The 21072-nt window shown below is 41.0% G+C and overlaps 1 protein-coding gene across 7 annotated transcripts in view; it reads right to left on the minus strand.

Moving 5' to 3' along the window:
* Positions 1-21072, minus strand: part of LOC100355886 (signal recognition particle subunit SRP54) — an 87085-nt gene that overhangs the window by 32068 nt on the left and 33945 nt on the right. For 5 of the 7 annotated variants that reach the window (XM_070053751.1, XM_070053750.1, XM_051822172.2 and 2 more), the window contains exons 14-16: positions 12491-12661; positions 6758-6853; positions 5412-5919 (exon numbers count right to left, since the gene is read on the minus strand). In XM_070053751.1, the coding sequence (XP_069909852.1) occupies positions 5828-5919; positions 6758-6853; positions 12491-12661 (359 nt within the window). In that variant the 3' untranslated portion in view covers positions 5412-5827. Of the gene's footprint in view, positions 1-51; positions 115-5411; positions 5920-6757; positions 6854-12490; positions 12662-21072 lie in introns of those variants that run through there. The other 2 variants (XM_051822173.2, XM_070053752.1) reach the window with 2 other exon arrangements.

Consider the following 21072-nt stretch of genomic DNA (forward strand, 5'->3'; position numbering starts at 1 on the left):
GGAGCCCTCGCGGCCAACGCCCAGCACCACCCGTGACGTCATGCCGCGTACCTGTACCTGAAACCTGAGTCGGGCCTCCGAGCCGCCCTCGGGCTGGGTCCTCTCAAACCCTTGGTTTCTCACTTGAAAACGAGAACAGCTACGTGGCTGTGATCAGAGGCTGGTGATCCGTGGTTGCTGAAAATGTTTTGTAAAATGTACGGCTCCTGCTGCCTATTCTAGACATGGATGACAATCCGGCCAAAATACCCCTGAAATCAAGTCCCAAGGATGAATTTCGCTTCCACTTCTCTGAACTACTTAAGTGCGATGATAGGAACAAAGGAGAAGACCTGAAGAAGAGCAAAGCAATAGCAAGCTTCCATCTTGACAAATATGAGGAATATTTTGTGTTTTATGTGTTTCGGGCATGTGTGTAAAAGGGAGCTTCCCAGATTTTCCCCGTTTTTCTGAATATTCAACCAAATTAAAAAACACTGCAGTGATTACTCAATGACTTTAACATCAAACTAGTTGGAGCATTTAGAAAGCTTTTGCAAATATTTAGAAGTCAAAAAACATAATTTTGGCCACAAAGGCTTCATTTGATACATTTTTATTAATACAATAATATTTGAAAGGCAGAGTCCTTCTGTCTGCTGGTTCACTCCCCCAACTGTCTGCAACAGCCAGGCTGGGCCAGGTGGAAGCCAAGAGCCAGGGTATCATTCTGGGTCACCCACATGGGTGGCAGGACCCAACTATTTGAGCCATCACTGTTGCCTCCCAGGGTGCACATTAGCAGAGAGTTGGAATGGGAAGCAGAGACAAGACTTGAACCCAGACACTGCAATATGGGATGTGGTTATCTCAAGTGTGTGCTGTGCATAACTGCTGCTCCCAATTGATGCTTTAAGTTCTATTTTCCTACTAGTCCCATTCCAGAAATGCTCCCTAAAGTTATCTGACATAATGTCTTACTCAACTTTGCATTAAAATAACTCATATATACAGGGCCCTAAAACACATATTCAAAAAGTTTGTGGAAAATGAAATTTGAAAGTATTTTGCTAGACAACTGAAACCCATCCATACAATTTTCAAAAAAATTCACTTTTTTAAAGATTTATGTGTTTATTTGAAATGCAGAGTTACAGAGAGGCAGAGGCAGAGAGGTCGGTCTTCCATCCACTAGTTCAATCCCAAAAAGGCCACAATGGCCGGAGCTGCGCCGATTCAAAGCCAGATTCAATGCTTCTTCCAGGTCTCCCACGTGGGTGCAGGGGTCCAAGAACTTGGGCCATCTTCTGCTCTCCCAGGCCACAGCAGAAAGCCGGATCAGAAGTGGAACAGCTGGGACTTGAACCAGCACCCATATGGGATACCGGCACTGCTAACTGTGGCTTTTACCCACTATGCCACAGCACCAGGCCCCCTCATATTTCTTACTGCTCTGCACAAATTAAAATTATAACCCTTAATTGATTTCCCAAGGTCAGAAAGTATGGGTCCATGATCATATCCAGTAATAATTCTCACCTCTTTAGGGACACTGAAGACCAAATTTCCCTTTTGCTTATAAATGCTTGAAAAATAGGCAAACATGATTCCTAAATCATGGGAATATGCAGACATTAAATGTTCTCCTCACTTGATGAAAGTATGGAATTTCTCTGGGAAGAGGCTCACAAAACTTAAGGGGTCTCAGACCCCAAGTAGGGGAGTTTATTTTATTTTAGTATCAGGCTCACTTGAATTGTACCTTTTACAAGCAGGAAATACTGTGTGTAATTTTTCGGCTGCTTTACCATTAATGATCCAACAGTACCAAGAAAAGCTTTTAGGCTGAGTACCCTATAAGGCAAGTGAAGCTAAAAGATACGTACCATGTTCTTCAGATGATTTTACATGGAGAGAAAAGGAATGAGAATTGTTAAAAGTAGAGTAAGAATGCCAAACTCAGTTTGTGTGGCAATCAGCACATTAGTAAGAGGAATGTATCATAATTACCAGCCTACAAAGGTGTATTTTTACCTAAAAATCTCAACAAATTTTTTTAACAAATTACCTTATATTTAATATGCCCATATTACAGATAAGAGATCAATGCAAGAGAGATACAGCCCTGGGTCTGAGGTGAGCAACTACTCAGCATTAAGCGCAAATAAGTTACCTACCCTACAGGCACAGTGAGGAAAATCTACCTTAGCAAACTCATATCACATCAATTAATTACTTTATAAAAATAATACACCACAGCTACACATACAGGGATGAAGTTTAAATTTCTCCCCAGCACTTGAGATGTAAATTCATCGTTTTTTTAACTCATGCTCAAATGCAAAGAAGGCATTAGGTTCAAACTTAATGCTATACTTTGATGTTCAGAACATGGTAAATGGAATTTGGTGAATTTTGAGGATGACTCTCTAATCCAGTGAATGCCAGTGATACAGAGAATCATCTAGATTAAGTATGTGATGATGACTTTCTGGTTTTAGGTCATTTACCTGGCTTACTTATTTCTAAGTGTTCAGAAAGATCAGTAATTACATACATTAACAGTGATTCTCACTACCATGGTAGTTTTTATTAGAGCTCATAGTTTTTGGCCACTCTCTTTATTCAAATAGTAAAATACTTTTTTTCTACTATTACATAAGCATCAAATTCAATCTTTCACAATTTTAAATGCTTTGTTTTATTTCTTTCATGTTTACATGTACTACAGCTACCTGTAGAAAATTCTTTTGAGGGCTGGCATTGTGGCATACTGGGCTAAGCCTCTACCTACAATGCTGGCATTCCATATGGGTGCCATCTCATAACCCAGTTATTCCTCTTCCAATCCAGTTCTCTTGCTGAGGCCTGGGAAAGCAGTAGAAGATGGCCCAACTCCTTGGGCCCCTGCACCCACGTGGGAGACCTGGAATAAGTTCCAGGTTCCTGGCTTCAACCTGGCCCAGCTCCAGCCATTGCGGCCATCTGAGGAGTGAACCAGCAGATGGAAGACTTCTCTCTCTATCTCTCCTTCTGTCTGTAACTCTACCTCTCAAATAAATAAATCTTTAAAAAATTCTTTTGAATTTATTTTTTTATTATAGTTTACTTTTAGACCTCCTACATTCACTGAAATAAACTTTTTTTTTTTTTTTTTGACAGGCAGAGTTAGACAGTGAGAGAGACAGAGAGAAAGGTCTTCCTTCCGTTGGTTCACCCCCCCAAATGGCCACTACGGTTGGCGCGCTGCACCGATCAAAAGCCAGGAGCCAGGTGCTTCCTCCTGGTCTCCCATGCGGGTGCAGGGGCCCAAGCATTTGGGCCATCCTCTACTGCCTTCCTGGGCCACGGCAGAAAGCTGGACTGGAAGAGGAGCAACCGGGACACAACTGGCACCCCAACCGGGACTAGAACCCGGAGAAATAAACTATTAATATAACATTAATTTTACATTTATATTAATGTCTGATATGGGGCTTTAGTTCTAGTAAATCTTCTGGTTTTGTTGCTACCTGTTTATTAGTATTCATGGTAACATTTTATTTATTTTTTGCTAGGTACACTGTATTTCTACTCAAGATTAGTACAATAATACTACGTATCAGAATTTTAGAATTTCCTCTCACACTGTAATATGTTATATTCATTTGAAGAAAATAATAGTCTGCTATTACATGTTAAGAAGCATTTGATCTTTTCCAAAAAAATTCCTCCAAACACTTGATGTGTTGTGTGTATATATATATTCACACAATGTATTATACACACACACACACAGAGCAAATGTGATATTTTCAGGAAAACACTGACATCTATCCACACTTGAATTGTGAATTAGGTAGTGAATTTCTAACTTTGTTTTTGTTTTATAATTTGCCTGCATAAGCACTGAAAGCTCAAAGAGGCTGTATCTGTTTACACTTAATGGAATCAAGACTTCGGACAGTTATCTCCACCACTTACTTCATTTTTTTTATAAGAAAACTTTATTTTTTTCCCAAAATTTACTTATTTATTTGAAACGCAGTTACAGATAAGGAGAGAGACAGAGAGAAGTCTTCCATCCACTGATTCACTCCCCAAATAGCTGCAATGGCTAAAGCTAGGCAGACCGAAGCCAGGAGCCAGGAGTTTCCTCCTGGTCTCCTATGTGGGTGCAAGGGCCCAAGCACTCAGGCCATCTTCCACTGCTTTCCCAGGCCACAGCAGAGAGCTGGATCAGAAGTGGAGCAGCCGGGACTCAAATCAGCACTCATATGAGAACCACCAGCCCCACCACTTCCTCATTTTAACAGAAAAGATAAATGAAAGCTGAATTATATATTCTTGCCCTCTGCCAAAAATGGAGTTTGCATCAAACATAAAATATTACAGCTATGCTTGAGGCTTATGGCTGTTACTGACAAAGGTCTCATTTCTCTTTTATGGTCAAAAGGCAAAATTGATACCCCAAGGATAAAAATCACAAAAATGCATACCCAAAAGATGATATGCATCAGTTTAATTGGAAATGGCTTTGAAGAACAGTATTTTTTTCATTGTCACATTTCTCTGGCTGGACCTTGCTGTGATATTTCCACAGAATTCAAGACACATCATTTCAAACAATGTTCTATAGGGATAGTCTATTCCTTAGCTGGAGAAAAAAAAATTTAGTAGGATATAAAGATCTTTGCCTAAGTAAGCAAGAAAATCAGTTGCATTTTTTTTGAAATTGTTAAAAGATACATTGGCTTATAAGACCTTTTCAAAGCACCTGAGTCATAAATTGTTAATACCATAAAAACTAGCTTTTTATTTCACTCTCTTCTATTACAAATCAATCCTTTGCTGGAGATCATTTCATCTTAGCTCAAAAAACATAGTGCTACATCAAACCTGTTGTCTTCATGATGTCAATAATGAACAGGCATAATAATTCTAGTATTTTCAGTTCTTTACATATAACCAATAATCAGACCAACCTTATCATAGTCTCATTGTTTTTAATATATAGTCATGACAGCCTAATACTTGCAATATTTTCTCATTTGGTCTATACATTAGCTGTTTTTATCAAAGTATATCTGTTTCTTTAAGTAGATTTTTGGTATGTAAGAAACATAAGTGGCTTTAAAAAAATCAAGAATTGCCATTAAGGCTTTAAAAATAGGTTAAAAACACAAGTTATATACAAAATATTACACATTGCAAATTGTAATCAAATTATCAATCTGTTTTAATGGCAGAGCTAAGATTTTCTATGGCAAAATTATCATAATTCTAAGTTAAATAAAAATACCTAATACTCATGGTTAAGTTACGCTACCATATTTCTCATAAGGTATATTTCCAGGCATAGCTTTAAATGACATGTATATATTTGCTTTCCTACCTTTTTGTGTGATACACTGATCATTTTAAACCATAAAGAAAGTTAACAACCCCTTAACTTATAACCACTTTTAAGTTTATTTTACAGCATTTTTATTGAGATATCATTTAACTACTGACCAGGACTGTTTACAAATGTAATGCTTGGCCTTTTGAGACAATTAAAAACCTTTAAGTACTAAAATTTTACATCATGATTTGATTAACTTAAGAAGTATTATTATGGTGAAAACTAAGAAGAAAATCTAAAGCAAAAATATAATGATTTCCACAAAAACCATATATATTCTTCCCTTGTATGAAAGGAAGGGAGGGAAAGAAGGACAGAAGGGAAAAGAGGGGGAAAGATGAGAGGAAAAAAAGAAAGATAGGCAAGAAAAATACTCTTTTTTCCCCCCATTTGCAAAAAGAAGGGAAACTGAGGTCTCAGCAAATAATGCAATCAACTCAGTCAGTTTATAGTAAGGCATCTTCTTTACATATTATTGAATCCCATCATGCCTTTCATATTGCCAGCAGCACCCTGTTGAAATTGCCTCATCATGGACTGAAGTCCTGCCATACCACCTAGAGCCAAAGTAAAGTAAAAACAGATAATTATTAAGCAGAAGTTGACACACTTTATCACTTTTATCTAACAAGTACATTAACTACTAAAAAATACTGGATTCTGGCTATAATTTTGTCATCAGTCTTAAAGAATATATCAACTAAAACTTTATATTATCAACAGTATCCTCATCTACAAGAAAGGATGAATAATCTATCTCATTGAAGAATACAGGCAACCATCTTAGAATAATACCTGCCACACATTCAATAAATCTAACTATATTTTTCTGTCAAGTCCAAAACAATCTTGCCATAAACAGTAGTAAGTTACATAAAAGTAATCAATGAGAAGCTGTTTCAAATGACTTACAGAAAGAAAAAAAATTCACCATTTATTAAAAATCTACTATATGCTTTCATTATATATTAGCTTATTTAATTGTCACAATTTCCTCATTAGCTATTATCTGTGATTTCACAGAAGGGTAAAGTAAAGTTTAGAAAGTTTAAGATACTTATCAAAGTTACACAGTAAAAGTATTCACAATCCTTGAGTAATTTCAAAGTCTCATCATTGAAAACATCTGGGTTCCAAAACAGAGCAAAAAGTCACTAAAACAAGCATTCGCAAAAGATGATTACATAGCTTGCTCAAAAATCACACAGGTGGCAGCAGGAGTGAATAAAATCCACTCACAGAGCTCCACTGCAGCAATTCAAGATTCAGACAGCCACTGCCCTCAAATCATATGTTTTGAACACATTTTCATATCACAACAGAAGGCTTATCACTAAAGCTCAACCCTTATAAACTAAACTATGTGTTAGCAACTGGCAATAAGTTCGTATTTACCCATGTGATGAAGAACTCTTGGATCCATCATCTTGGCCATTTGTTGATTCAATTTTGCCATCTGTGACTGGCTCACATTTTTAGACATGTCACCGCCTGAAAAATTTTGAACAGATGCAGGATGTAATATCAGAGTATCACAGAAAGTTGTTTTTTTAAAGTTTTATTTATTTATTTATTTGAAAGAGTTACAGAGAAGGGGAAGCAGAGAAAGAGAGAGACAAATAGACAGATCCATCCCCTGGTTCACTCCCCAAATGGCTGCAATGGCCAGGGCTTGGCCAGGCCAAAGCCAGGAGCTAGGAGCTTCATCTGGGTCTCCCAAGTGGGTGCAGGGGCCCAAGTACTTGGGCCATCCATCCCTGCTTTCCTAGGTGCATTAGCAGGGAGCTAGATCTGAAGTGGAGTATCCAGGACTCAAATTGGCACCCATATGGGATGCCAGCACTGCAGGTGGTGGCTCCACCCCTACACCACAGCAGCAGCCCCAAATACAAAAATATCAAGATCATTTCTATTTGTACATATGCCCTTCTAATCTTTATCTCAATTACACTTTTTTTTTTTTTTTGAGGAAGAACAAGAAAAATTCCACATAAAGGGACAAAGAACTTTCTTAAGGCTATGATTTTGTTAATCCTTTCAGGTGTACATGTGAATGACGCATTATCAACAAAATCGTATCCAGCCATTACTAACAGAAAACAATAGTAACAATAGCTCAGTAGCACTTTGGGAGAAGGTGAAACAAAAAGCTGAGTTTACAGATACCAGTCAGTTTGGAAGGAGACTGGGTGACTGGTAAATGAATGTGAAAAAATGAGTCTGAGAGATCCTGAAGCATGGTATAATTCTAAGAAGCTTTTCAAAAATGCACACACTGGAGCAGGCATTTGGCTAACAGTTGATGTGCCCACATCCCATAGTCAGGGTTAGATTCCTAGCTCCAACTCCTGACAGCTTCCCACCAATGCAGAGCCTGCGAAGCAGCAATGGCTCAAGTAATTGAGTTCTTGCTTTCCATGTGGGAGATCCGGACTATGTTCCCTCCTCTGGGCTATGGCCCAGGCCCAGGCACAGTCATTGTGGGCATCTGGGAAGTTAAACAATGGATATGCACTCACTTTGTCCTCTGCCTCTGAAATAAACAGAAAAAAAGTTTAATTCCACACACTTAGATTTTCAAAGGAAACAGGGCAGCCAAGGAGAGAGATGCCCTCTGGGTCAGAATAAGTACAAACATCTTTTAAAGAACAGCTGTATGATCAAGATGCAGGAAAGAAGATAGATCATCAATGCAATAACAATAGGTAGAGCTGCATCAGCAAAACTGTTTCAAAAGAACATCAACTATGAACTTCTCAGGAGCAGTGACAAAAATGAAAATCAATGTTTTCCCTGATTCTCTGATCACAGCTGGCTAATCTGAAAAAAATTACATGAATTAGCACTAAAGTGGGGACCAGCACTGTGGTACAGTGGTGTGGGTTGCCACCTGTGAGCTGACATCTCCTGTGGTTTGAGTCTTGGTTACTCCACTTCCTGTCCAGTTCCCTCCTGGGTGCCTGGTGCTTGTGGAAGCAGTGGAAGATGGCCTAAGTGCCTTGGCCCCTGTACCCAGGTGGGAGACCTGGATGGAGTTCCAGGCTTCCAGCTTTAGCCTAGCCCAGCCCTGGCAACTGCAGTCATCTGGGGAGTGAACATGCAGATGGAAATCTTGGTCTCTCCCTCTCTATCTGTAAATCTGCCATTCAAATAAATGAAATAAAAACCTAAAAATAAATAAATACTATGAATGAAAGAGAAGATATGTTTTTACAACAAGACATAAAAATCTGTGAAAGAAATTCATGGTTAATAAATATGTAAAAGATGTGAATTCCATGTTCACTGGAATTTGTTCAAAGAGTTTGCTTCTCAGAACTTAAAGCTTCTGGCCGGCGCCGCGGCTCACTAGGCTAATCCTCCGCCTTGCGGTGCCGACACACCAGGTTCTAGTCCCGGTCGGGGCGCCGGATTCTGTCCCGGTTGCCCCTCTTCCAGGCCAGCTCTCTGCTGTGGCCAGGGAGTGCAGTGGAGGATGGCCCAAGTGCTTGGGCCCTGCACCCGCATGGGAGACCAGGATAAGTACCTGGCTCCTGCCATCGGATCAGCGTGATGCGGCGCCGGCCATGGCGGCCATTGGAGGGTGAACCAACGGCAAAGGAAGACCTTTCTCTCTGTCTCTCTCTCTCACTGTCCACTCTGCTTGTCAAAAAAAAAAAGAACTTAAAGCTTCTAAAAAATAAGGGTTTGCTGTGACAGGTACATGTGCACATCCACTGCCCACTTTATTTGGGTATGTCTTTTTTTTTTTTTTTTTTTTTTGACAGGCAGAGTGGACAGTGAGAGAGAGACAGAGAGAAAGGTCTTCCTTTGCCATTGGTTCACCCTCCAATGGCCGCTGGGGCCGGTGCGCTGCGGCCGGCGCACCGCGCTGATCCGATGGCAAAAGCCAGGTACTTCTCCTGGTCTCCCATGGGGTGCAGGGCCCAAGCACCTGGGCCATCCTCCACTGCACTCCCTGGCCACAGCAGAGAGCTAGCCTGGAAGAGGGGCAACCGGGACAAAATCCAGCACCCCGACCGGGACTAGAATCTGCAGTGCCAGCGCCACAAGGCGGAGGATTAGCCTAGTGAGCCGCGGCGCCGGCCTTGGGTATGTCTTTATTGAAAACCAATCTTTAAACAAGATCTGGCTGATAGATCTGCAATAGTTCCATCAAGAATAATCAGGATCAGTTGAGAAAGATGGTAAATTGACACAATTTGTTTATTAATCACTACCTGAAATAGCATGAACTGTTTGGAATTATAACCAATTTTAAACATGTTTGTCTAACTTTTCTCCCTCATCATAAGAGAAAATAGGACACTGCAAACAAGGAAAATAAAGTACCAGCAACAAAAGATAACAAAAATACCTGTAAATACTCATTCTCTTTAAAAGCTTATCATTGGGGGCCGGCGCTGTGACAGTGGGTTAAAGCCCTGGCCTGAAGTGCCAGCATCCCATATGAACACCGGTTCTAGTCCTGGCTGCTCCTCTTCCAATCCGGCTCTCTGCTATGGCCTGGGAAAGCAGTGGAAGATGGCCCAAGCCCTTGGGCTCCTACACCCACATTGGAGACTCGGAAGAGGCTCCTGGCTCCTGATGGGCGCAGCTCCAGCCGTTGCGGCCATCTGAGGAGTGAACCAGCAGATGGAAGACTTCTCTCTCTGTCTCTACCCTTCTCTGTAACTCTGTCTTTCAAATAAATAAAATAAATCTTTAAAAAAAAAGTCTTATCATTGGTGCTATTCATCTCTGGAGCTTCCCTACTCAAATTTTTTGGAATAAAATAAATTCATTTTAATGGCTGTTTACATTATAGAAAAAAACTTAAAAAGAGGTCTAGAACAGTTGATCAACTCTTTGGAAAAACAAGTTATCTTTCTACCTTACACAATACGTGGCAAAGTAAATTTGAATTTCGATAAAATGAAAAAAAAAATTAATAAAAAAGAAACCTAACACAAATAGAAAAACATACAGATATCAACATGAGAAAGGCTTTCATAAGCATAAAACAAATCCAAGGAAAAGATAAATAGGTTTGGCTACACAAAAAATGGAAATTTATCTTGATTAAAAATAAAAATAAAAGCAAATGAAAAACTGGAGAAATATTTAGATATAAACCAAGGATTTTAAAATATTACTACAAAACAGTAAGGGAGGGACTGGGGTGGTGGTGCAGTGCATTAAGCTAGCATCCCATTAAGAAGTTCTAGCATCCCATATGGGCGCCCATTAATGTCCTGGTTGCTCCACTTCCAATCCAGCTCTCTGCTAGTGTGCCTGAGAAGGCAGTGGAAGATGGCCCAAGTGCTTGGGCTGCTGCACCCACATGGGAGACCTGGAAGAAGCTCCTAGTTCCTGGCTTTGGATTGGCCCAGTTCTGGCCATTGTAGCCAATGGGGAGTGAATCAGCGGATGAAAGGTCTCTCTCCCTCTCTCTCTCTCTCCTAACTCTGACTTTCAAATAAACAAATAAATCTTTTTTTTTTTTTTTTAAAGGGAAAACAATGGAAAGACTGGACAAGGAACATGAAGAAGTGGTATACAAATTAAATGTCAATAAATGTACAAAGAAATGTTAAACTTAGGAAGTAATCTAAAACACATATAGTGAAAAAATATTGGATCATTAACTTGGAGACGGCATTATTACAAAATTGATTCAACATCCACTATGTTTTTGATGAGAACAGAGAAAATCCATGGCATCCTGGAATGATACAGAAACTGAGACAAATATAGAAGTGAATGAACCAGCCTAATTATTAGACAAAGAGGAATTAAACAGTTACATGTATAACTGGAACAGCAATAATCAGGGATAAAAATTAATATTTTCATGGCCAGCATTGTGGCATAGCGGGTTAAGCTGCCGTCTGCAGCACCAATGTCCCATATGGGTACCTGTTGCTCCACTTCTGACCCAGCTCCCTGCTAATATGCCTGGAAAGCAGTGAAGGATGGCCCAAGGGCCGTTTCATCCATGAGGGAGATCCAGAAGAAGCTTCTAGCTCCTGGCTTTGAACTGGCCCAGCTCCAGGCATTGTGGCCATCTGAGGAGTGAACCAGGGATGGAAGATCTCTGTCTCTCCCTCAGTCTCTCTCTACAATTCTGCCTTTCAAATAAAATAAATAAGTCTTTTAAAAAATCTAATATTTTAAAGAATACTTAACATTCTCAGATAGTCATGATTTACTAGATGAAAGCATTAGTTATATCAAATGTTTTGCAATAAGGTCCATAGTCTGTTTTTTAAAATATTAATGTTTATTACCTTGAATCTGAAAATAGATTAAATCAAAGATCACAATGGAAATCCAAGAAGTACTTAAATATAACATGAAATTCAGCAGTGAATTTTTCAATATTGGCAGTACTTCCTGACTTTAAAATTTTTTTCTATTTTCATTCATATAAGACAGCTTTGTAAAAAAAATTTGGGAAGGGCTAGCATTGTGGCATAGGGAGTTAAGTTGTCACCTGTAGCGTCAGCATCCCAAACAGGTGCCGGTTCAAATCCCAGCTGCTCCACTTCCAATCCAGCTCCCTGCTAATGTGTCTAGAAAAGTAGGGGCTCAAGTGATTGTACCCTGCACCCACATGAGACACCTGAATGAAGCTCCTGCTTCCTGGTTTGGGCCTGACCCAGCATTGGCTGTTGCAGCCATCTGGAGAGTAAGCCAGCAGATATATAATCTCTCTAACTCTGCTTTTCAAATACATAAAATAAATCTTTAAAAATAAATTTATTTATATTGTCTAGTATTGGAAAAGCAGAGAGAGACAAAAAGAAACCTCTCCCATACTCTGCTTCACTTCCCAAATGCCCACAACAGTCAGAGTTGGACCAGCTGAAGCTGGGAACTGTGAACTCAATTTCAGGTCTGACATGTGGATGGCAGAGACTCAATTACTTGACTCATCACTGTTGTCTCCCAGGGTGCCCAACAGCAGGAAGCTGGAACTGGGAGCAGAGTTGGGACCCAAACCCAGGCACTTCAATATGGGACACAGGCATCTCAAGCAGCATTTTAACCCCTGGACCAAATGGCCTCCCTAACTTTTTAAAATCCAATTTCTCAATTTTATTTTTTTTTCAGTCTATAATCTAATGATGAGCTTATTTTTCTTACCTTTGAAAAGTCCTTTGATACCACCCATTTTTTTAACCATCTGTGCAAACTTGGTATATTGCGTCAAAAGTTCTTGAACATCTCTCGTTGACACACCTGATCCTCTTGCAACTCTTTGGATTCTTCCCGGCTGCTTGCTAAAAACCTTGGCACCATCTGTACTGTCCAGTTCTGTAAGCAAGGGTGCAATTATTTTCTCTTATATACCAATCATCATCAAAGAAGTTATATGCAAATGGGCAACATATAATAAGAACTTAGCAGTTACTTTTTTTAAATAGGTAACTATTGAACTTTCTTTTTATAATATGAAATGTTTTACATAAAGAAAAAGAGATATAATAAATGGTCACATCACCACCCAGACTTAACAAATGGCACCATGTACCACGTTTGCTTCTGTTTTTTTTTAAAGATTTATTTACTTATTTTAAAGTCAGAGTTATATATAGAGAGAGGAAGAGGCAGAGAGAGAGGTCTTCCAACTGCTGGTTTACTCCCAATTGGCCACAACAGTCGGAGCTGCACCAATCCAAAGCCAGGAACCAGGAGCCTCCTCCGGGTCTCCCACGTGGGTGCAGAGGTTCAAGGACTTGGGCCATCTTGTACTGCTTTCCCAGGCCACAGCAGAGAAAGACCAGAAGTGGAGCAGCCAGGAATTGAAATGGCGCCAGCACTGCAGGCGATGGCTTTACCTGCTAAGCCACAGCGCTGGCCCCAGCTTGATTTTTAAAAATTAAACAAGGGGGGCTGGCACTGTGGTATAGCAAGTTAAATTGCCATCTGCCACGCTGACATCCCATATGGATAGTGGTTCATGTTCGGCTGCTCCACTTATTTATTTTTAATTTTGTTTATTTGAAAGGTGGAGTTACAGAGAGATAGAGAGAGAGAGGTCTTCCATCCACTGGTACACAAATGGCCGCAACAGCCAGAGCTGGGCTAATCCGAAGCCAGGAGCCATAAGCTTCTTCCAGGTCTCCCATGACGGCGCAGGAGCCCAAGCACTTGGGCCATCCTCCTTTGCTTTCCCAGGCCATTAGCAGAGTGCTGGATTGGAAGAAGAGCAGCCGGGACATGAACTGGTGCCCATATGGTATGTTGGCACTGCAGGCAGAGGCTTAGCCTCCTACACCACTCAGTTATACCACTTCTAATCTAACTCCTTGCAAATGGCCTGGGAAAGCAGTAGAAGATGGCCCAACTCCTTGGGCCTCTGCATCCACATGGGAGACCCAGAAGAAGCTCCTAGCTCTTGGCTTCAGCCAAGCCCAGCCCTACCCATTGTGGCCATTTGGAGAGTAAACCAGTGATGAAAAATGTCTCTTTCTCTCCCTCTCTCCCCATTACACTGCCTTTTAAATAAATAAATAAAATCTTTTAAAAAATATTTATAGCACTCATAATCTGTGAAAACAATAAAACAAAGACACACATATGTTTCCTACAGTTTAAGTAAAACAGAATCTTCAGAGAACCTCTGAAACCTCATGCCCATTGGGGCTGGCATTGTGGCATAGCAGGTTAAGCTGTTTGCAGTAGAGGCATCCCATGTGGGTGCCAGTTTGAATCCGGCTGCTCCACTTCTGACCCAGCTCCCTGCTAGTGGCCTGGGGAAGCAGCAGAAGATGGCCCAAGGGAGACCCAGAAGAAGGTCCTGGCTCCTGGCTTTTGATCGGCCTCCGCTCTGGCTATTGAGGCCATTTGGGGAGTGAACCAGCAGATGAAGATCTCTGTCTCTACTTTTTTCTCTCTGTAACTCTGCCTTTCAAATAGATAAAATAAATCTTTAAAAACAAAACCAAAATTACCTCATGTCCACCATTTCCATATCTCATATATCTACCCTCTCCATGCCCTCTAGACACAAAGAGGTATATGGTATATTTCAAAAAAGAACACCAATGCTCACCTTAGTTCTCCCTAAATAACTACTATCCTTTAATTCATAAATTTAGGCTATATAAATCAACAGAAGAGAGCTTCTATCCATAATGAAGAGAATATTATATTTTCTGTAATCAAATAATTATAACCAACTGAACTTTAATCATTTCTGTTTAAGAATAAGTTAATCCCCTCCAATTTTGATTACTCTTTGAATACAAGGTGCAGGGGCCAGCACTGTGGCATAGAGGGTAAAGCCACCAAGTGTGGTGCTGGCATCCCATATGGGCACCAGTTTGAGTCCCAGAAGCTCCCCTTCCCATCTAGCTCCCTGATAATGCACCTGGGAAAGCAGTGAAAGATAGTCCAAGTCCTTGGGCCCCTGCATCGACATGGGAGACCCAGAAGAGGCCCTGGCTCCTGGATTCAGAACAACCCAGCTCTGACCGTTACAGCCATTAGGGGAGTGAACCAGCAAATGGAAGCTCTCTCTCTGCCTCTCTGTAACTCTGCCTTTCAAATAAATAAATAAATCATATAAAAAATAAAAGACAGACCATGATTATCTACTGTTAAAAATAAAAGTATATAAAAATAAATAAAAAAATAAATAAAAAGTATATAAAAATAAAATAAATAAAAGTATATTAAAACAAATGTATATATTATCTAGTATATAAAAAAATAAAAGGATCACAAGGTGCATTTCTTCTAGCTTTAGATGCATACCATCTCAGGAATGGTACATACTTTAGTCAAAATTCCTATTATGTTTGCATTTGTTAACATCTCCTAATAAGTAATTATTGTGCCTTGGTCTTTGCATCCCTAAAAGAGATGATCTGCCATCTAAATAAGGCAGCCCATGCCATTATTCTGTTATCCCTGTAATCATGGAAAGTGTTTTCACTTACTAAACTGAAATATGTTTGCCAGGTACTTTTATTCCTATTCTTGTAAACATCTCCTTACCAAGCATGAAAAACAAGGCTTTTAAATACCTGAGAGCCATCAATGTCTCCCTTGAGTTTTCTCCAGGTGACATTTACCCAACTCTTTCATCTTTTCTTATAACACGGTACACAACCCCACTTACCCTGATATCCTACATGCATCTTTTCATTCATCTATACCCTCCCAAGTACTGACAAATGGTGCTTTCCCTTTAACTGAGTAGTCCTGAAGGACAAGTATGAGTTAAACAAAGAAAAGAAAGGAGCAAGGGGCTGGCGCCGTGGCTCACTAGGCTAATCCTCCGCCTTGCGGCGCCGGCACACTGGGTTCTAGTCCCAGTCGGGGCGCCAGATTCTGTCCCGGTTGCCCCTCTTCCAGGCCAGCTTTCTGCTGTGGCCAGGGAGTGCAGTGGAGGATGGCCCAAGTGCTTGGGCTCTGCACCCCATGGGAGACCAGGAAAAGCACCTGGCTCCTGGCTCGAACCAACGGCAATGGAAGACCTTTCTCTCTGTCTCTCTCTCTCACTGTCCACTCTGCCTGTCAAAACAAACAAACAAACAAACAAACAAAAACAAAAAAAAAGAAAAGAAAGGAGCAAGGGACATGGATTCCAACAATAAACAAAGCTAGTTTGGGGGCAGGCGTTTGGTGCAGCAGCCAAGATACTGCTTAGGACACCCACATCTCATATCAGAGTGCAATGGATTCAAATACTTAGGTTCCTGCCCCTATGTGGGTGACCCAGATTGAGTTCTAGAATTCTCAGTTTCTTGCCCTGTGCAACTCTGGCTGTTGCAGGCATCTGGGGCATAAATCAGTGGGTGGAAGATCTTCAGTGCATTTACCCTGTCTCTCTGCTTTCGGGGTAGTGAACATCCAGCCCGCAGGTCAGACAAAGCCTGCAAAATCATTCAGTGTGGCCCTGCCATTGCAACCATAGGTGGGGCTAGAAATTCAAGAAGTCTATAGCAGGCTAATTTTTAAGGGGATAATTTTGTATGATCTGTAAATAATGTTATAAATCTCCAAATGGCTCTTGGCAGAAAAAAGGTTCCCCATCCCTGCTTTAAAACAAAATGAAAATAAACAGTAAATTAAAATATATAAATAAACCTAATTTTGTGTTAAGGAACTGAGAATGAATGAAAGCTGAGATATCTAAGAGGCTGCAAAAGCAAGTAAGGACAATATTACAACAGAATTTGTATGCCAAGCTCAGGAATTTGGAATTCATTGTGGAGGTAGTAGAGAAATACAATGAAAGATCTGGACATCAGGACTGTTATTAGAAAGATCATTCTGGTGGCACTGAGGAAGACGAACTGAGAGGGAAATACTAGGATCCTATCAAAGTAATACAGGTAAGAAAAGATATGAATGTAAACTAATGCAGGGGTTGCAGAGACAAAATAAAGAGAAATATTTATGAAATACAACTTAATAAATCTAAAGTGATGTTAAGATTTCTACCACTTGAAGTGGCAAAATACTGATAGATGTAGACTATGATATATTAAGCATGTAAAATATACTACCTAAAGCAACCATTAAGAAAACTACTCAAAGAGATATACTAAGAAATATTTATAGGTAACTTAAAACAGAACACTAAATAATGGTCAAGTAACCCACGAAGAAGTAGAAAAGGGAAACAAGAACAAAAACTAGGAGGAACAGACAAAAAGCAAATAATAAAATGGCAAAACAAAATCTTAACACCTCAATAATATAGCAGCTAAAAATATTACTAGAATATATATATTTTTTAAATAATCCAAAAAATATATACTATCTTCATGAAATTCACTAAGGTGTAGATAGGTACTATGATTTGATTATTCATGTCATTTCCAAACTTATGTTGAATTTAATCTCCAAAGCAACAGTATTAAGAGGTGTGACTTTTGGGAGGCAACTAGGTGAGAAGAGTTCTAATCTCATGAATCGTTTGGTGCTCTTTTTATTTAACAGGTAGAGCTATAGACAGTGAGAGAGAGAGAGAGGTCCTCCCTCCGTTGGTTCACTCCCCAGATGGCCGCTACAGGCAGTGCTGCGTCGATCCGAAGCCAGGAGCCAGGTGTTTCTTTCTGGTCTCCCACTCTGGTGCAGGGGCCCAAGCACCTGGGCCATCCTCCACTGCCCTCCGGGGCCACAGCAGAGAGCTGGACTGGAAGAGGAGCAACCGGGACTAGAACCTGGCGCCCACATGGGATGCTGGCGCAGCAGGTGGAGGATTAACCAAGTGAGCCACGGTGCCGGCCCTGGTTTGGTGCTCTTAAGAAAGGACTAGAGGACCTAGTTTTGCATTTCTGCTCTTTCATCATGTGAGAACAGATTATGAAAGGTACCATCTTGAGCCGGCGCCGTGGCTCAATAGGCTAATCCTCCACCTTGCGGCGCCGGCACACCGGGTTCTAGTCCCGGTTGGGGCACCGGATTCTGTCCCGGTTGCCCCTCTTCCAGGCCAGCTCTCTGCTATGGCCAGGGAGTGCAGTGGAGGATGGCCCAGGTGCTTGGGCCCTGCACCCCATGGGAGACCAGGAAAAGCACCTGGATCCTGGCTCCTGCCATCGGATCAGCGCGGTGCGCCGGCTGCAGCGGCGGCCATTGGAGGGTGAACCAACGGCAAAGGAAGACCTTTCTCTCTCTGTCTCTCTCTCTCACTCTCCACTCTGCCTGTAAAAAAAAAATAAATAAATAAATAAATAAATAAAAAAAATAAAAAATAAAAAAATAAAAAAAAAATAAAAATGTTATTTAAAAAAAAAAAAAAAAAAGAAAGGTACCATCTTGGAAACAGAGACTGGGTCTTCACTAGACAATAAAATTGCTGGCACCCTAATCTTGAATTTCCTAGCCTCCAGGGTCTCAGGTATTTTGCTAAAGCAGCACATACAGACAAGGACAGTTAGGTTAACAGTGAAAAGGATGGAAAAAGACATACAATGCAATCACTAATTAAAAGAAAGATACAGTGGCTATAACAGTATCAGATAATGTAGATCAGAAACAAAGAGGGATATTACACAATGATAAAAGGGGCAATTCACCAGGAAGATAATCCTAGATATGTATCTACCCAATAAAAGAGTTTTAAAATACATGATGCAAAAATGACAAACATGAAAGGAGACAAGTTGGTCACTTTAATATGTCTATCTCAATAACAGAACTAGACAGAAAATCAATAAAGATATAAATCTAAGCTTAACCTAGATTCTAGTTTGTATGACTGGATAGATGGATGGAAGTATCACTCACCAAGGAAGAAGTTCTAGTTTTGGGGCACACATGTATCACAAAACTTTCAAACATATAAGGAGACAGGTCTGTCCAGCATGTATAAAGAGGCAGTGATCAAGAAAGAACATGAACTCTTGAGAAAGAATGTCTAGGTCTAAAGCTCAGCCTCTCTAGTAATCTTGGGCAAATTACTCAACTTGCTTGTATCTCTGTTTCCTAATCTGAAAAAGGCAGATAATAATGGACCATCCTTTAAGAGTTGTTGTGTTTATATAGGAGCCAGCCCTGTAGCCCAGCAGGCTGGGCGTCAGTTCAAGTCCTGGCTCTTTTATTTCTGCTCCAGCTCCCTGATGTTGTGTCTGGGAAAGCAGTGGAAGATGGCCCAAGTAGCTGGGCACCTGCACCCACATGGAAGACTCAGAAGAAGCTCCTGGCTTCTGGCTCCTGGCTTCTGACCAGCCCAGCTCCAGCTGTTAGGGTGATTTGGGGAGCAAACCAGCAGATGAGAGATTCTCTCTCTCTCTCTAACTCTGCCTTTCAAATAAAATAAAATAAAAATCTTTAAGTGAGTTATTATGTCCAAAGTGCTAAGGACAGTGCCTGGCACAGAGTAAATATTCTAGGTACTCAAAAAATGTTTGCAGTGTTAGAGATGGAAACAGGAAACACAAAATCTTATTTGGGTTACTATGAAAGTCTAAAGGTCAGTGAAGAGGTAAATATCCCAAAAATTAATAAATTAGTTTAAATAAAGCACAGATATGTATGAATTTTTCAACAAAAATGAGCAGAGTAAGAAACACTAAGTGAGAACAGAATGCTGGAACACTTACTCATGTAAGAGGTGGGCAGAAAGGGGCCGGTGCTGTGGCACAGTGGGTTAACGCCCTAGCCTGAAGTGCTGGCATCCCATATGGGTGCTGGTTCAAGACCTGGCCATTCCACTTCTGATCCAGCTCTCTATTATGGCCTGGGAAAGCAGCAGAACATGGCCCAGGTCCATGGGCCTCTGCACCCGCGTGGGAGACTTGGAGGAAGCTCCTGGCTCCTGGCTTCGAATCGGAGCAGCTCTGGTCGTTGCGGCCAATTTGGGAGTAAACTATTGAATGGAAGACCTCTCTCTTTCTGCCTCTCCCCTCCTCTCTGACTTTCAAATAAACAAATAAATCTTTAAAAAAAAAAAAGAGGTGAGCAGAGAAAGAGACCAGTGGAGACTGAGCAAGAGTAACAAGAAAAGTAAGGTTAAAAGTAGGGTGATCATATAATGGAAACCAAGAAAGGACAGGAGATTAACAACATCATAAAGATCACGAAAAAAATGCAAACTATCCACTGAAAAGACCAGCAGGAAGTTATTAGAGCTTTCCATGTGCTCTACTTCAGAATACTGGGTAAGGACAGAAGCCAGATTTAAAAAAAAAGATCTGGAAGTACAAGAGGCAGGAATGGGGCCGGCGCTGCGGCTCACTAGGCTAATCCTCCACCTAGCGGCGCCGGCACACCGGGTTCTAGTCCCGGTTGGGGCGCCGGATTCTGTCCCGGTTGCCCCTCTTCCAGGCCAGCTCTCTGCTGTGGCCCAGGAGTGCAGTGGAGGATGGCCCAGGTGCTTGGGCCCTGCACCCCATGGGAGACCAGGAAAAGCACCTGGCTCCTGGCTCCTGCCATCGGATCAGCGCGGTGCGCCGGCCGCAGCGCGCCGGCCGCGGCGGCCATTGGAGGGTGAACCAACGGCAAAGGAAGACCTTTCTCTCTGTCTCTCTCTCTCACTGTCCACTCTGCCTGTCAAAAAAAAAAAAAAAAAAAAAAAAAAGAGGCAGGAATATAGAATGACAAATAGGGCAGTATACATTTGAGGAAAATAAAAATTCAGAGTTTCTGAGCAAAGTCTGCAAACAATGTTTAAGTTACTTCTCTCTTACAGATTCCCAATGTATATTAACATATTAAAGCTCTGAAGAGTCTTACAATAAATTTACCTAACTTTTTAAATCCAGCATTGTCTCAAATTTAAATATAGATTCTCTTTTATAAGATATTTCTAGGGCTGGTGTTGTGGCACAGGTGGTTAAAGCCAAAGCCTGCAGCACTGGCATCCCTTATGGGCGCCAGTTTGAGTCCCGGCTGCTCCACTTCCAATCTAGCTCTCTGCTGTGGTCTTGGAAAGCAATAGAAGATGGCGCAAGTCCTTGGGCCCCTGCACCCACGTGGGAGACTTGGAAGAAGCTCCTGGCTCTTGGCTTCAGATCAGCTCAGCTCTGGCCATTGTGGTCACCTGGGGAGTGAATCAGAGGGTGGAAGACCTCTCTCTCTGTCTCTACCTCTCTACCTCTATATGTAACTCTGTCTTTAAATGAGTAGAACAGATTTAAAAAAAAAAAAAAAAAAAGAAAGAAAGAAAGATATTTCTACCAGTATCATGCAGTTCTTTCCTTGGAACTTATTTGGAGAAGCAAATTTCTCAAAATGACAAAATTTCTCGAAATGACAAAATCAACCCA

The sequence above is a fragment of the Oryctolagus cuniculus genome, chromosome 12 (genome assembly GCF_964237555.1).
Source record: "Oryctolagus cuniculus chromosome 12, mOryCun1.1, whole genome shotgun sequence".
Classification (NCBI taxonomy): Eukaryota; Metazoa; Chordata; class Mammalia; order Lagomorpha; family Leporidae; genus Oryctolagus; species Oryctolagus cuniculus.